The following is a 16,334-nucleotide window of genomic DNA, read 5'->3' as shown; positions in this document are numbered from 1 at the left end:
TCGGATGATGCGCGCAGATCCCAGCAGGGTGGCCTTTTGCAGTTGGCAGGTCGTGATTTTGTCAATGTCTATTGTTTCCAAATGCCGGCTGAGATCTTTTGGCACGGCACCCAGTGTGCCCATCACCACCAGGACCACTTGCACTGGTTTCTGCCAGAGTCTTTGAAGTTCAATCTTGAGGTCCTGATAGCGGCCGAGTTTTTCCTGTTGTTTTTCGTCTATGCGACTGTCACCCAGGATGGCGACATCAATGATCCAAACCTTTTCCTTTTCCACAACTGTGATGTCTGGTGTATTGTGTTCCAGAACTTTGTCAGTCTGGATTCGGAAGTCCCATAGTATCTTTGCGTGCTCATTTTCCAATACTTTTGCAGGTTTGTGATCCCACCAGTTCTTTGCTGCTGGGAGGTGGGACTTGAGGCATAAGTTCCAATGAATCATTTGGGCCACATAGTTGTGCCTCTGTTTGTAGTCTGTCTGTGCAATTTTCTTACAGCAGCTGACGATATAATCAATGGTTTTGTCAGCTTCCTTGCACAGTCTGCATTTTGGGTCATCAGCTGATTTTTCGATCTTGGCCTGAATTGCCTTTGTGCTGATGACTTGCTCCTGGGCTGCAAGGATCAGGCCTTCTGTCTCCTTCTTCAGGGTCCCATTCGTGAGCCAGAGCCAGGTCTTCTCCTTGTCAGCTTTTCCTTCAATTTTGTCAAGGAACTTCCCATGCAATGTTTTGTTGTGCCAGCTGTCAGTTCTAGTTTGTAGTGCGGTTTTCTTGTACTGTTTTTTTTGTCTGCTGTGCTTTGAGGAGTTTCTGATTTTTGACTTCAATCAAAGCATGTTCTTCACTTTGCTTTACATATTATTATTGTTATTATATTATATAATACAATTATACATTGTTATGTTACATTATAACGCTATATTATTATATTGTAGGACATAATAATATTGACCAATTTCATGGATGGCAGTACTTGTTTGTGTATGCATTTGTGAATGCCCCTATTACGGATGGTTCCCGAATTTCCCTATTGACTTGGCCCTCCACATGGGAATACCATTGTAGAGTGCTATGTTATATTATATGATTATATTGTAGAATATAATAATATTACATCGACCAATTTAGCATAAGTCAGTGGTGTGTTTGTGTCTGTCTGCATGTCATGAAATGTTGCCCAGGGTCTTGCATGTGGGGTGAGCCTGACCCCTGTTCAGTGTCCGGTGCTGAATCACTCTGCTTCCAACTGACCAACGCCTGACCTTGATCCCTCCTGACAGCTGATTCAGTTTCTGTTCGGCCAGCTCCAATCCGGCCCCAGCACTGCCGCCGCTGCCGCCGCCGCTGGGATAAAGAGAAAGCTGTGAGTAAGGCCGTCCCCGTTGGGCCGCATGCGAGGAGCTCCCTTTGGGAAAAGGCCCGAGCTCAGCGCTGGTGGGTGGTGCGTGGGTCACCGGACCCCGGAGGGCTCCATGGAGACCGGGACATGAATGGGGCCGAACTGATGAGTCAGGGATGCTGACGCCGGCCGTTCTGGGCGCTCCCGTGGAGAAGCACCCTGTCAGCTCGCTGCCCGTTTTGTTTCAGTGGCATCAAAGGAGGTCGGGAGAGAAAAGGGGGTACGTGGGGGGCACGGTGAATCATGGTTATTAGGGGAGGACCCACAGGCAATATTCCTCCTAGCAAGATCACTGGATATTGTGTCCAGTAGATACGTCTTATTGGAAACAGCAATGTTTTGTCAGAGTATTTGCAGCGCAGCAGTAGTTGTATGGAAGCAGTGGAGCGCAGAACGAAGAGACACTCAAAGACGTTGGTAAAACTATTTACAAAGTTTTACTGTATGTAGTAGTAATCAACACAAACAGACTTGCAGACGACAGACAAACACAGGACTGCTCTGTTCTCCAACAGAACTTGACTCGAACTCTAGGCAGACAGAACTCAACTGAACTGACGCAATCGGTTTGCACAAACACTTGTGTCTGGATACTCCCTAGTTCCAGCCACACATCAAGGTCATCATAGCTTCTTGGCAACTAACTCTTTCCACATTATGGTACATTCTGGACGATGCAATCAGTTGCAATACAAGCATGGCACAAATTGCATTTAAACACTATCAATACACAAATCCCACATTAACATGTTTCTCATTGGAAGCGTCAGTGCTTCTTATTAAGGTAAAGGTCAAGGTCACCTCCATTTCTAAGCCGAAGAACCAGCGTTGTCCGTAGACACCTCCAAGGTCATGTGGCCAGCATGACTGCATGGAGCACCATTACCTTCCCACTGAATCAGTACCTATTGCTCTACTCATGTTTGCATGTTTTCGAACTGCTAGGTTGGCAGGAGCTGGGGTTGACAGTGGAAGCTCACTCCGCTCCCTGTATTCAAACCGCCAACCTTTTGGTCAGCAAGTTCAGCAGCTCAGCGGTTTAATCCGCTGTGCCACCAAGGGCTCATGCTTCTTATTAGAAGTATCAATGCTTTTATTAGAAATATATGTGCTTTTAATTGGAAGGCTCAATACTTTTTATTAGAACTGTCGATACTTTTCATTGGAAGGATCCATGCTTCTATTAGAAATATCAATACGTTTTGTTGAAAGTATCAATACTTTTTATTGGAAGTATCAATACAGCCCCTAGTGGTGCAGCGGGTTGAACCACTGAGCTTCTGAACTTGCTGACCAAAATGTCACCGGTTCGAATCCAGGGAACAGGGTGAGCTCCCGCTGTTAGCCCCAGCTTTTGCCAACCTAGCAGTTCAAAAGCATGCAAATGTAAGTAGATTAATAGGTACCGCTCCGGCGGGAAGGTCACGGCGCTCCATGCAGTCATGCCAGTGGCCACATGACCTTGGAGGTGTCTACGGACAACGCCGGCTCTTCGGCTTAGAAATGGAGATGAACAGCCACCCCCAGAGTCGGACACGACTAGACTTAATGTCAGGGGAAAATCTTTACTCTTATCTTTACTTATCAATACTTATTGGAAGTATCTGTGCTTTTTATTAGAGGTATTCTTTGAAAAGATTGAGACTTCTTATTGGAAGGATCCTCAGAACTTATTTTATTTATATTTATTTATTTACTACATTTATATTTATTTAAATTAAATTTATTTATTTTATGTATATTAATTTATTTATTACATTTATATTTATTTACTTACTTCTTACTGGAGGCATCCATACTTCTTATTGGAAGGATCCTCCTTACTGGAAATAGCAATACTTCTTACTGGAAGGTTCAATACTTCTTTTTGGAAGGATCAAGACTTCTTATCGGAAGGATCTATCCGTACTGGAAATATCAATATTTCTTAATGAGTCCCGTGTTCAGTGGTTGTATAATCTCTTATGTTCCTCCTCTCGACAGACCTCTCATGCTGGATGATGGGAACTCTGCTCCACCAATGACTAAGTTCAGGAAGCATTTGTCTCTGGATCCTCTCCATGACTCCTATTTCATTCAGTCCGTAAGTTTGGATTTCAGACAACCATCTTATTTGTTCTATTCTAGTATTTATTTATTTGCCGTATTTATATTCCGCCCTTCTTTCTCACCCCGAAGGGGACTCAGGGCAGATCATATCATACACATATAAGGCAAACATTCAGTGCCATATAACATACGACATATAGACAGACACAGAGGCAATTTAACATTTTCCAATGAGGGTATGCTTGATTCCGGCCACAGGGGGAGCTGCCGCTTCACCGTCCACTTGAGACACCGAGTCCTTGATGGTAGTACTTCCTCATTCCTTTCCCCACACTGCTGGTTTATGGTGTCGTAAATTTGTTAAATTAGCCTCCCCGCATAAATTTTCTACTCAACTGATGCAACTGTTTTTCGAGCTGCTTAGGTCAACAGTGAGCTTTGAAAGTTTGCAGAAAATTGGGCAAATTCCACCAGAAGATGCCAAAGGACACCAGAGAGCCTACAAATACCTAGAGAAGTGCATTAATAAAATCTTCAGAGTGTTGTAGAAGGCTTTCATGGCCGGGATCACAAAGTTGTTGTGTGTTTTCCGGGCCGTATGGCCATGTTCCAGAAGCATTCTCTCCTGACGTTTCACACACATCTGTGGCAGGCATCCTCAGAGTTTGTGAGTTATATAACTTCTGAAGTTGCCTGTCATAGATGTGGGCAAAACATCAGGAGAGAATACTTCTGGAACATGGCCATACAACCCGGAAAACACACAACAACCCCAACATTTTCAGATAACACTATGTAACAAAATTTGAAAAAAAAAAGTTCTGTTCCTGGTTTGAAAGTGTTATTTCCTGTTTAATTGTGCGGCACTCCCTTTCAAAGTAATTGTTCTACTCCAGAAAATACATTTTTGTGGCTGCCACAAACTAGGTTGAATTGGTTGAGACTCTGTGAGATATTCATTGAAAACTAGAGCGAAATGCGCTGCAGGATATCCCTCTCGTAAAGACAAAGTTTTGGCAGTGTAATATTTTTTTTCCACGTTTTGATGATAGAACCAATTAAGAAATGACATTTATAACCTAGGAACAAATATCGTGCTCTATAGTGTTCTCAATTTTAACTCACAAATGTAGGTTGTATTATTTTTAAAAATCCATCTTTCCCATCATGCCTTCTTTCAGCCTTCTGCAGAACCCGCTTCCTGCTTGAACAACAGCCCTGCCGTCACCGGAGGACCCATCATCTCGGACGTTACGGAAGCATCGCAAGCAAATGTAATGCAGCCTCCTTCGGATGAAGAAAGGTGAGCAATGTAATGTAATTACACCATGCCGGCCACATGACTTTGGAGGTGTCTATGGACAACGCCGGCTCTTAGGCTTAGAAATGGAGATGAGCACCAACCCCCCAGAGTCAGACACGACTGGACTTAACATCAGGAGAAACCTTTACCTTTACCTATTATTATTATTATTATTATTATTATTATTATTATTATTATTATTATTTACAAGATAGATATGCTGGATTTTGTATCACAAAATCACAAGTCGAACACTTCCCAAGTGTCTAGGATTATTATTATTATTATTATTATTATTATTATTATTATTATTATTTTATTGTATGACACAGCAAACAAGATAGATATGCTGGATTTCGTATCACAAAATCACAAGTCGAACACTTCCCAAGTGTCTAGGACTGTGTGATGTATTTTCGGATGATGCGTGCAGATCCCAGTAGGGTGGCCTTTTGCAGTTGGCAGATCGTAATTTTGTCAATGTTTATTGAGGTATATATACCTCACAACCTCAGAGGATGCCTGTCATAGATGTGGGCGAAACTTCAGGAGAGAATACTTCTGGAACATGGCCATACAGCCCAAAAAACACACAACAACCCTGTGATTCCAGCCATGAAAGCCTTCAACAACACATTATTATTATTATTATTATTATTATTGACACAACAACATAGTATGACACAGCAAACAAGATAGATATGCTGGATTTCATATTAAAAAATCACAAGTCAAACACTTCCCAAGCGTTTAGGACTGTGCGATGTATTTTTGGATATCATCATCATCATCATCATCATCATCATCTCTTGTTGACAGGGGGATTTCCCCAAATTTTAACAGCAAGATGCAGAGGCCCTCCATTGCAGATACAATAAACAAAACCAGATATATTCTGTACTTTCTCCTTGGAGAATTTATTATGTATTTGCTCCATTTCTATCCTGTCTTTCTCTACCCCAAAGGGGCATTAAGGCGGGCTACATGGAGGCAATTATTCAATGCCTTAAAACATATAATACAGACGATAAAATTAAATTTTAATTGTGGTGCTGTGGTGCAGGCGGGAGAGCAAACCAGCTGCAATTAACTGCAATGAATCACTCTGACCAGGAGGTCATGAGTTCGAGGCCCGCTCGGAGCCTATGTTTGTCTTGTCTTTGTTCTATGTTAAAAGGCATTGAATGTTTGCCTATATGTGTAATGTGATCCGCCCTGAGTCCCCTTTGGGGTGAGAAGGGCAGAATATAAATACTGTAAATAAATAAAAATAAATAAATAAATTACATTAAAAACAGACATTATTAAACATTTAAAAACATTATACAGTAGAGTCTCACTTATCCAACATAAATGGTCCGGCAGAACGTTGGATAAGCAAATACGTTGGATAATAAGGAGGGATTAAGGAAAAGCCTATTAAACATCAAACTAGGTTATGATTTTACAAATTAAGCGCCAAAACATCATGTTTTACAACAAATTTGACAGAAAAAGTAGTTCAATACGCAGTAATGCTATGTAGTAATTACAGTATTTACACATTTAGCACAAAAATATCATGATGTATTGAAAATATTGACTACAAAAACATTGACTACTAAAAGGCAGACTGCGTTGGATAATCCAGAACGTTGGATAAGCGAGTGTTTGATAAGTGAGACTCTACTGTAATTAAAATCGTACCATCCATAGTCATTGAATGGGTGGAACGAGGGAATCCCCTTATAATCACTATTACAGTAGAGTCTCACTTATCCAACATAAATGGGCTGGCAGAACGTTGTATAAGTAAAAATGTTAGATAATAAGGAGGAATTAAGGAAAAGCCTATTAAACATCAAATTATGTGATGGTTTTACAAATTAAGCACCAAAACATCATGTTATACAACAAATTTGACAGAAAAAGTAGTTCAATACACAGTAATGTTATGATGTAATTACTGTATTTACGAATTTAGCACCAAAATATCACGATATATTGAAAACATTGACTACAAAAATGGCTTGGATAATCCAGAAGCTTGGATAAGCGAGGCTTGGATAAGTGAGACTCTACTGTATTTATGAATTTAAACATTGCAATGTATTGAAAATATTGACTACAAAAACTGACTGCTAAAAGGCAGACTGTGTTGGATAATACAGAACATTGGATAAGTGAAGGTTGGATAAGCGAGACTCTACTGTATTGTGTATATTGAGGAATGTCCATCCCGTGGTGTTTTCTCAGAGCAGACATGTCTAACCCTTTGGACGGTGCCGATTTGAACCTGGAAGGCCTCCAGATCCTGCTCAGGAACCAACCCTACAATCTGGACGCTCCCAGCACCTTGGACGTAAGTCTGGTTTGCAGGATAAAACGTTGGTTTTGGATGTGGTTCTGGGACAAGTCGAGGGCAAAAAGGGCCAGTGGCCTCTGGCCACCACTACGGCCTTTCTCCTACTTGGACATTCAAAAAGTCCAGAAATGTCCAGAAAAAGACAGATTCGGTGCTTCTTTTAGGTTCTCCCATTTTCTAATCTATTCGGGAACGGGTCCTATTTTGACAAAAGTTACGGTACTGTACATGCGGTGAACTATGGATAAGTCGACCCATGTTTTTAGGGTCAGATTTTACACTTATATGTGAGTATATGCTTCCATCGTATTTTGAAACAAATTGAAGGTACTTTAGATAATTAGTTTAAATCAGGGGTCCTCAAACTTTTAAAGCAAAGGGCCAGTCTATAATCCTTCAGACTATGGAGGGGCCGAATTATCATTTGAAAAAAAATATGAACAAATTCCTATGCACACTGCACATGTCTTATTTGTAGTGCAAAACAACAACAACCATGAAAGAACAATACAATATTTAAAAATGAAAACAATCTTAACCAACATAAACCTATCAGGATTTCAATGGAAAGTGTGGGCCTGCTACTGGCCAATGAGATAGTCAAGTTCATTAGGATTGTTGTTGTTGTTGTTGTTGTGTGCCTTCAAGTCCTTTCAGAATTTGGGTGAGCCTAAGTCTAAAATTAATTATTTATTTACTTACTACATTTATTTACTACATTTAAATCCCACCCTTCTCACCCCGAAGGGGACTCAGAGCAGCTGTATGTACATACAATATATTATAGTATTAGCATAGCAAAATATTAGCATTATACATTACTATATTGAACTATACCACTATACTGTAATACTATATGTAATATATAACATATAATTAATATTATTATATGGTATTATTATTAGTATTATATTGTATAACATTATAATATTTTTATCAATATTATATGTATATACAATATATTATATTATTAAAACTGATATAAAAATATATTATAAAACTGAGGGCGGGGGCCAGGTGAATGACCTTGGAGGGCCGCATTCGGCCCCCGGGCCTTAGTTTGGGGACCCCTGGTTTAAATGGTTTCTTGCCATCTTAGATAAGCAAAATCATGTCGGTTCAGAATCCGCTTTATAGAACTATTTATATTTTTGTGGAGTATTTATTTATTTATTTATTTACAGTATTTATATTCCGCCCTTCTTTCTCACCCCGAAGGGGTCTCAGGGCGGATTACAATGAACACATATATGGCAAACATTCAATGCCAACAGACAAACAACATACAGTATAGACAGACACAGAGGCATTTAACATTTTTTTTTCCAGCTTCACGATTCCAGCCACAGGGGGAGCTGTTGCTTCACCATCCACTAGTGGCTGTACTTCCTCATTCCTTTCCTCATGTTTTGCTGGCAGTTTTATGATGTTGTAAATTAGTTAAATTAGCCTCCCACATAAAGCGTACCTAAATTTCCCTACTTGACAGATGCAACTGTCTTTCGGGGCTGCATAGGTCAACAGCAAGCCGGGCTATTTAATGGTCGGGGGCTTAACCCGACCCGGGCTTCGAACTCATGACCTCTCGGTCAGTAGTGATTTACTGCAGCTGGTTACTAGCCAGCTGCGCCACAGCCAGCTGGTAGAAATGAAACAAATCCCTCTGTAATGGTGTTTAATCACTATACGTTTTGTAAGAAAGCATGCCTTGTTTCTCCATTCAGGTCTTCAGCCCAACTATATCTGCAAGTGAATGGAATATGAATGAGGTGGAGGCCAACTTATCCTCGGTATTATTATTATTATTATTATTATTATTATTATTATTATTATTATATTATGACACAGCAAACAAGATAGACATGCTGGATTTCGTTTCACAAAACCACAAGTCGAACACTTCCCAAGTGTCTAGGACTGTGTGATGTATTTTCGGATGATGCGTGCAGATCCCAGTAGGGTGGCCTTTTGCAGTTAACAGATCATAATTTTGTCAATGTCTATTGTTTCCAAATGCCGGCTGAGATCTTTTGGCACGGCACCCAGTGTGCCCATCACCACCGGGACCACCTGCACTGGTTTCTGCCAGAGTCTTTGAAGTTCAATCTTGAGGTCCTGATAGCGGCTGAGTATTATTATTATTATTATTATTATTATTATTATTATTATTATTATTATTATTAGTCCTATTAGCAATTCTATAATGTAGATGCACCCTTCAGCTGATTCATCCTGCATTTGATGTGAACTTGTTTGATTTATACCATATATACTCGAGTATAAGCCAACCCAAATATAAGCCGAGGCACCTAATTTTACCACAAAAAAAAAAAAAACTGGGAAAACATTGACTCCAGTATAAGCCGAGGGTAAATTTCAGAAATAAAAACAGATGTAAATAAAATTACATTAATTGAGGCATCAGTAGGTTAAATGTTTTGAATATTTAAATAAAGCTCAAATTTAAGATAAGACTGTCCAACTCTGATCAAATCATTATTCTCATCTTCTTCAATGTAAATGTGCTTATGTATCCTTTTAATAATAATAGAGTAAAATAATACATGTAATAATAATAAAAATAAATACAGGAAAAAATACATGTAATAATAAATAGAGTAAAATAATAACTGTAATAATAATAAGATCAGAGTGAAATAATAAATGTATTAATAATAATAAAATAGAGTAAAATAAATGTAATAGTAGCAACAATAACAGAGAAAAATAAGAAATGTAATAATACCAATAATAATAGAGAAAAATAATAAATGTACCATATATTCCCGAGTATAAGCTGACCCAAATATAAGCCAACCAGGATCCTCACCCGAGTATAAGCCGAGGGGGGCTTTTTTCAGTCTTAAAAAAAGGGCTTTTATTAATGGTATATTTGTTTTTAAATGTTTGGAATTTTAAACACGTTTTTAAATTGTTATTATACTGGTTTTTTGTATGATGTATATATATTGTATATATATTGAATGTTTCATTATGTGTAAACCGCTTAGAGTCCCCCATGGGAGATAGAGCAGTATATAAATAAAGTTTTGTTGTTGTTGTTGTTGTTGTTGAACTAGCACTGATCTGTTTTTGCAAGATTGTTGATAAGATAACAGAGATGATGTTGTTCCTCAACCAGTTTTCTGACTTTTTCTCCCTCCATTAATATGTGCCTATAATATTTGTCTTTCAGTTTGTGTTTTTGCATCAAGAGGCAGAAGCGCATTGCGGTTCAGGAGAAGAGTGCAAATGAGATGTTCTTCGGAGTGTCGAATCCTCAGTTGAATAACTTATTTTTTGGCCCAGGTAATGCCCGTAACTGGCTTTTTTTATTATTATTACTGGGGGAAAACAAATGAGCTGGGAGAGGATGCAGCAGTTTGCTTTAGACTGAGCCAACTGGGAAGAGCAAAGCATCAATGGAAATTGACAGAGGACTAAAGTGGGAGAAAGAGAGTGAAAATGCAAGAAACAAAAAGTTGGCAGAGGTTTTAAATATCAGACTAAACTTATTCCTCTTGCACATGGATGTAGTTTCCTATTTGGTTTAGGGCTCTGGGTGCATCTACACCAGGCATGGGCAAATTTCGGCCCTCCAGGTGTTTTGGACTTCAACTCCCACAATTCCTAACAGCCGGTAGGCTATTAGGAATTGTGGGAGTTGAAGTCCAAAACACCTGGAGGGCCCAAGTTTGCCCATACCTGATCTACACCATCGAATGATTGTAGTTTGACACCACTTTGACTTCTGTGGCATCATGGGAATTGTAGTTTGATGCAGGACCAGGTTGAAGTCTTTTGTAGTTTATTAGGAAATAGAAAATAAATAGTTCTTTAAAAGCAAAAGTAAAGTTCCAAAAGATCGTTACAAAACAAGGCTTCAAAGAAAAATCCAAGAAATCATAAGGAATAAACAAGGTCCCATTAGAGCATGACAAAGTCCCATGAACATGAATACACAAAGGTTGCAAGATAATCCAGGAAAACGAGAGCTTGCTTCTTGACTTGAGCGAGAAGTTGCTTTGACAAAGGTTTGTCTCCCAACACACTGTTTTAATACCCTTTGCAAAGCATGAAGGCGTTTTTTTGGCCTCTGACCTCCTTCTTGTTTGCTATTCTCACACTCCTTCGAACCCTGAATTCCAAACGGTCAGCTCGATCTAGAGATTCCGTTTCATCAAGGCCAGCCAGCTCGTTAGCGTCTGTCTGCAAGCTATCAGGCTGAGAACTGTCCTCCTTTTCTGAGTCAATTTGCACCTGACTAGTTTCAGTATCAACATCATTCCCTGCTGTGGGAAAAACTCCCTGTTCCTCATCTTCGACACTCTGAACCTGAATTCCATAATTCCCATCAGAGTCATTTTGAACCTGAATCCCATAATCCCCATCAGAGTCACTCTGAGGTTCCAGCTGAGTCAGAGTGCTTAAGACTTTGTCAAACTACAACTGGAGCCATTGAAGTGATATCAAACTCTGTTAATTCTACCATGTAGATGTCAAGTGGATGATGGATGTGAGGCGGATATATTGAGACACTTACAACCTTCTGTCTCAATTCTCCCCTCTGTTCGGCAACTCAGCATCTGCCTAGTCGCACGAACAAATAAGACTGCATAGCTGTCTGCCGATCCCGGCAGTAATAAATCTTTATTATACAGCTATGTACACAAATAGCAGCTGGAGCTGCTCGGACACATGTTTCTCTAACAGCAAGATTAATGGCAACTACATGAACTCTTGTAAGAGCCCCGGTGGCGAAGTGTGTTAAAGCACTGAGCTGCTGAACTTGCAGACCGAAAGGTCCCAGGTTCAAATCCCGGGAGCAGAGTGAGCGCCCGCTGTTAGCTCAGCTTTTGCCAACCTAGCAGTTCGAAAACATACCAAAGTGAGTAGAAGGTAACTGTGCTCCATGCAGTCATGCCGGCCACATGACCTTGGAGGTGTCTACGGACAACGCCGGCTCTTCGGCTTAGAAATGGAGATGAGCACCAACCCCCAGAGTCAGACCTGACTGGACTTAACGTCAGGGAAAACCTTTACCTTTTCCTCTTACAAGAACTCTTATCAGTAAAGAATAGCGCCTCCCAAATTCTATTCTCTGTGATTTATTTCCTTCTACGTAGACAAAAGCGGAAGTCTCATTCCTTTTCCCTCTAGGTAGTAAATCATTGCTCTATGCGATTAACTACTTCTGTATTGGATTGCTTACCGAAGCAAACACACACATTGAAACGATGAGTTAAATATTTCACTATATTAACCATTACCTTGACAGTAGATGCAACCTTATCAGTTTTATCAGTAAAGAATAGTGCATCCCAAATTCTATTCTCTGTGACTTATTTCCTTCTACGTAGGCAAAAGCGGAAGTCTCATTCCTTTTCCCTCTAGGTAGTAAATCATTGCTCTATGCGATTAACTACTTCTCTACTGGATTGCTTACCGAAGCAAACGCACACATTGAAACGATGAGTTAAATATTTCACTATATTAACCATTACCTTGACAGTAGATGCAACCCTGTCCGTTTCCAGGCATATCTCTGTGCAGTTGTTGTGTTGAGAAAAACATTCTCGACTTTCTTTGTCTCCCTAGGAGGAAACGTCATGCGTCAACCACCCAACTCTTTGTGGAGGAACACTATGAATGTATCTGGTTAACTTCGACTCTTTGCCCCCCAACCACATCCCTCATATCCCTCTCTGCCTGTGAAGAGTATTTGAACTTTGGCTTAGCTTGGTGAGATTATGTGTGCCTTTCCCTTTCCTCCAGTGGGTACATTTACCTCTTTAAAGATGAAGACGTGGAGTCAGTTGCTGCTTTTGAGACTTTGCTGGATTTTGAATGTATCCTTGTTGTTGCTGCGCCACTGTTTTGCTCACACCTCTTCTTGCAGACCTGGGATGCCGATCATGCCCGAGGTTTTCTCCTTTCTCCGGGAAACCCAGGGCTGTTTGGAAGGTGGAAACGGGGCTCGTCCTCATGAGCTGGCATCTTGGTATGAATGTTGCCTCCTTGCAGGGACTTCCAGCCTCATCCAAACATCCTTAAATAGGAAGAGTCCGACAAGCACAATCTGTATGTTGAAGTGCCTTCCTTGTGTGTGTTCGGTGGAGCTTACTCCCAAATAAGTGTGCTTAGGCTAGATTGCAGGCGGGCTGTATTACTTCTGCAGGGGCTCAACGACAGTATTCTTTTTCCTTAGTGCTTTGTAGACATTTGTGATTAATTCTGGAGGTAGTTCAACTACATAGGAGTCTTGGTGGTCCAGTTTGGCCAGGCAATTCCCTCTCTATTTCCAGTTAGAAGCTGCGGTGGCGCAATGGGTTAAACCCTTGTGCTGGCTGAACTGCTGACCTGAAGGTTGGGTTGCTGACCTAAAGGTTGTCGGTTCAAATCTGCGAGACTGGGTGAGCTCCCGTCTGTTAGCTCTAGCTTGCGGGGACATGAGAGAAGCCTCCCAGCTAACACATCCAGGCGTCTCCTGGGCAACTTGTGCCGGCTGAACTACTGACCTGAGGGTTGGGTTGCTGGCCTGAAGGTTGCCAATTCGAATCCGTGAGATGGGGTGAGCTCCCGTCTGTTAGCTCTAGCTTGCGGGGACATGAGAGAAGCCTCCCAGCTAACACATCCAGGCATTCCCCTTGGCAACTTGTGCCGGTTGAACTACTGACCTGAAGGTTGGGTTGCTGGCCTGAAGTTTGCCAGTTCGAATCTGTGAGACTGGGTGAGCTCCCCTCTGTTAGCTCTAGCTTGTGGGGACATGAGAGAAGCCTCCCAGCTAACACATCCAGGCGTCCCCTGGGGAACTTGTACCGGTTGAACTACTGACCTGAAGGTTGGGTTGCTGGACTGAAGGTTGCCAATTCGAATCCGTGAGACGGGGTGAGATCCCGTCTGTTAGCTCTAGCTTGTGGAGACATGTGTAGCCTCCCAGCTAACACATCCGGGCGTCCCCTGGGCAACGTCTCTGTATACAGCCAATTCTCTCACACCAGAAGCAACTTGCAGTACAGTAGGGTCTCACTTATCCAACATAAACGGGCCGGCAGAACGTTGGATAAGCGAATATGTTGGATAATAAGGCGGGATTAAGGAAAAGCCTATTAAACATCAAATTAGGTTATGATTTTACAAATTAAGCACCAAAACATGTTATACAACAAATTTGACAGAAAAAGTAGTTGAATACGCAGTAATGTTACGTAGTAATTACTGTATTTATGAATTTAGCACCAAAATATCACAATGCATTGAAAAGATTGACTACAAAAATGCGTTGGATAATCCAGAACGTTGTATAAGTGAGTGTTGGATAAGTGAGACACTACTGTATGTACTTTGACATGATAAAAAAAAAACAATTAGAAGGCTAATTCTGGAATTCATGCTCAACTTCTTCTCCCCTCCACTACTTGACTTTTCTCCCTTCTAATAGTAGTTCCATCTTCAATATGGAAACCAAAAAGCACAAGAATTGGTGCCCACCAAAGAAAAAATCAAGATAATGATTTTATTGACACGACGACATAGTGTGACACAGCAAACGAGATATATATATGCTGAATTTTGTATCACAAAATCACAAGTCCCAAGTGTTTAGGACCGTAAGATAATGATAATAATAATAATAATAATAATAATAATAATAATAATAATAATAATAATAATAATAATAATAGACATTGACAAAATCACAATCTGCCAACTGCAAAAGGCCACCCTACTGGGATCTGCACGCATCATCCGAAAATACATCACACAGTCCTAGACACTTGGGAAGTGTTCGACTTGTGATTTTGTGATATGAAATCCAGCATATCTATCTTGTTTGCTGTGTCATAATAAAATAATAATAATAATAATAATAATAATAATAATAATAATAATAATAATAATAATAATAAATAACACAGCGTTTTGGCGACAATGCGCAGCTGCGAGAAGGGCAGATTGAGGACGCCAGTGGCTGGTTGAGGACGCAAGTGGCAGAGTTTTGTGGGGAAGGAGTTGCCAAGCTCATTCATTGCTATGAAAAGCACCTAGATTTGAATGGTGACTATGTTGAGAAGTGGTATTTGGGTCTGGCTTTCAGCTGCATATGGTAAATGTTTTCTTCTATACTTTGTTCATTTTTAATTCCAAAACGTAATCAACTTTCTGGATAACTCTCGTATTCAAATTGTGCATGTCTTGAAATAACAGGAGAAGAGGCAATTCAGAGACAGCTTGGTGAGAATAATTTTATGGGCCTCTGCAATGTTTCCGACGGGCTTCGGAAACATTGCAGAAGCCAGCAGAATTGCCTTGCTGAATTTTGACTGTCCAGATAAGGACCCAACCACCAGCTTTCACAACCTTTAGGAAATACTGACTTCTTTTAAGCGTAGCTCATAGTGGGAGAACATGTGTGTAAGAGGATGGGTAGAATTTAATGCTTTAACTCTTTTCTTCTCTGATTGATTTGTGTGTTTATTCCGAGTCGTTCTCCGGAACAGATCCCACATCTCTCATTTATTGGAGTTCTTAGCAAAACAGAGTGATGTTTGCAATAATTTGTTAAGTCCTGTACCCGCTTACTTCCGAGTATGCTCTATTGGATACAGTATTAATAATCAGGGATACTTTAGGATTGTTCTTTAGATAGTTAGGTATTTCTTCTTTGTGTATAGAGACACTATCCATCCATTATTATTATAGAAAGGGATAGCACGATAAGGCTGACAGCAATAAAAAATAATGTATGTTTTGTTGTGACTCTCACCCCTGATTGAATGGCAGTCTGTAATTTTTAATTTTTTAGAAGTTAGTATTTTACACATTTTCAGGGTCTGTCGGATACAGTGCACGGTTATTTTGATGATAGAAATTATCGGCTTTTGAACTTTTTGTGCTTTTTTAGTAACTGACTTAATCCTTATTGCTGTAGTTTTCTTTGAAAGGTGGAAATCCAAGAGGAAGCTTACCTCAAAGTATTTTTTTTCCTTGAAAGGTCATTTATGATTGTATATCCTGGCTGTTTTAGGCATTAATACTTGACGTTTTAAGTGCTGAGCCTGCCATTTTTGCACTATGTCGTTGTACGTTTTGTCATATTTTACAAGGTATGCGGATTAAAGAGGTCTCCTCGTCCTCACTCAGTTCTTTCTTGGCAAATCCTGATTCTTCTTCCCCTTCGATTTGCTGCTTTGTATAGAAATATTTCTATCACCCAATCTGTCATCTGTCATAAAGA

General features: G+C 40.2%; 1 protein-coding gene across 1 annotated transcript in view; it reads left to right on the top strand.

Moving 5' to 3' along the window:
- The window catches only part of hsf4 (heat shock transcription factor 4), a 28,858-nt gene extending 12,623 nt beyond the window's left edge, over window positions 1-16,235 (top strand). Inside the window, exons 6-12 of the mRNA XM_062961593.1 lie at window positions 1,282-1,364; window positions 3,384-3,483; window positions 4,631-4,752; window positions 6,988-7,093; window positions 8,821-8,886; window positions 10,293-10,405; window positions 12,695-16,235. Coding sequence (XP_062817663.1) covers window positions 1,282-1,364; window positions 3,384-3,483; window positions 4,631-4,752; window positions 6,988-7,093; window positions 8,821-8,886; window positions 10,293-10,352 — 537 coding nt within the window. The 3' untranslated portion in view covers window positions 10,353-10,405; window positions 12,695-16,235. The remainder of the gene's footprint in view (window positions 1-1,281; window positions 1,365-3,383; window positions 3,484-4,630; window positions 4,753-6,987; window positions 7,094-8,820; window positions 8,887-10,292; window positions 10,406-12,694) is intronic.
- Window positions 16,236-16,334: the final 99 nt, after the last annotated feature.

The sequence above is a fragment of the Anolis carolinensis genome, unplaced genomic scaffold, assembly GCF_035594765.1.
Source record: "Anolis carolinensis isolate JA03-04 unplaced genomic scaffold, rAnoCar3.1.pri scaffold_9, whole genome shotgun sequence".
In the NCBI taxonomy this organism is placed as follows: domain Eukaryota; kingdom Metazoa; phylum Chordata; class Lepidosauria; order Squamata; family Dactyloidae; genus Anolis; species Anolis carolinensis.
The sequence above is the reverse complement of the archived record's forward strand: the minus strand, read 5'-3'. Positions and strand labels throughout refer to the sequence as shown.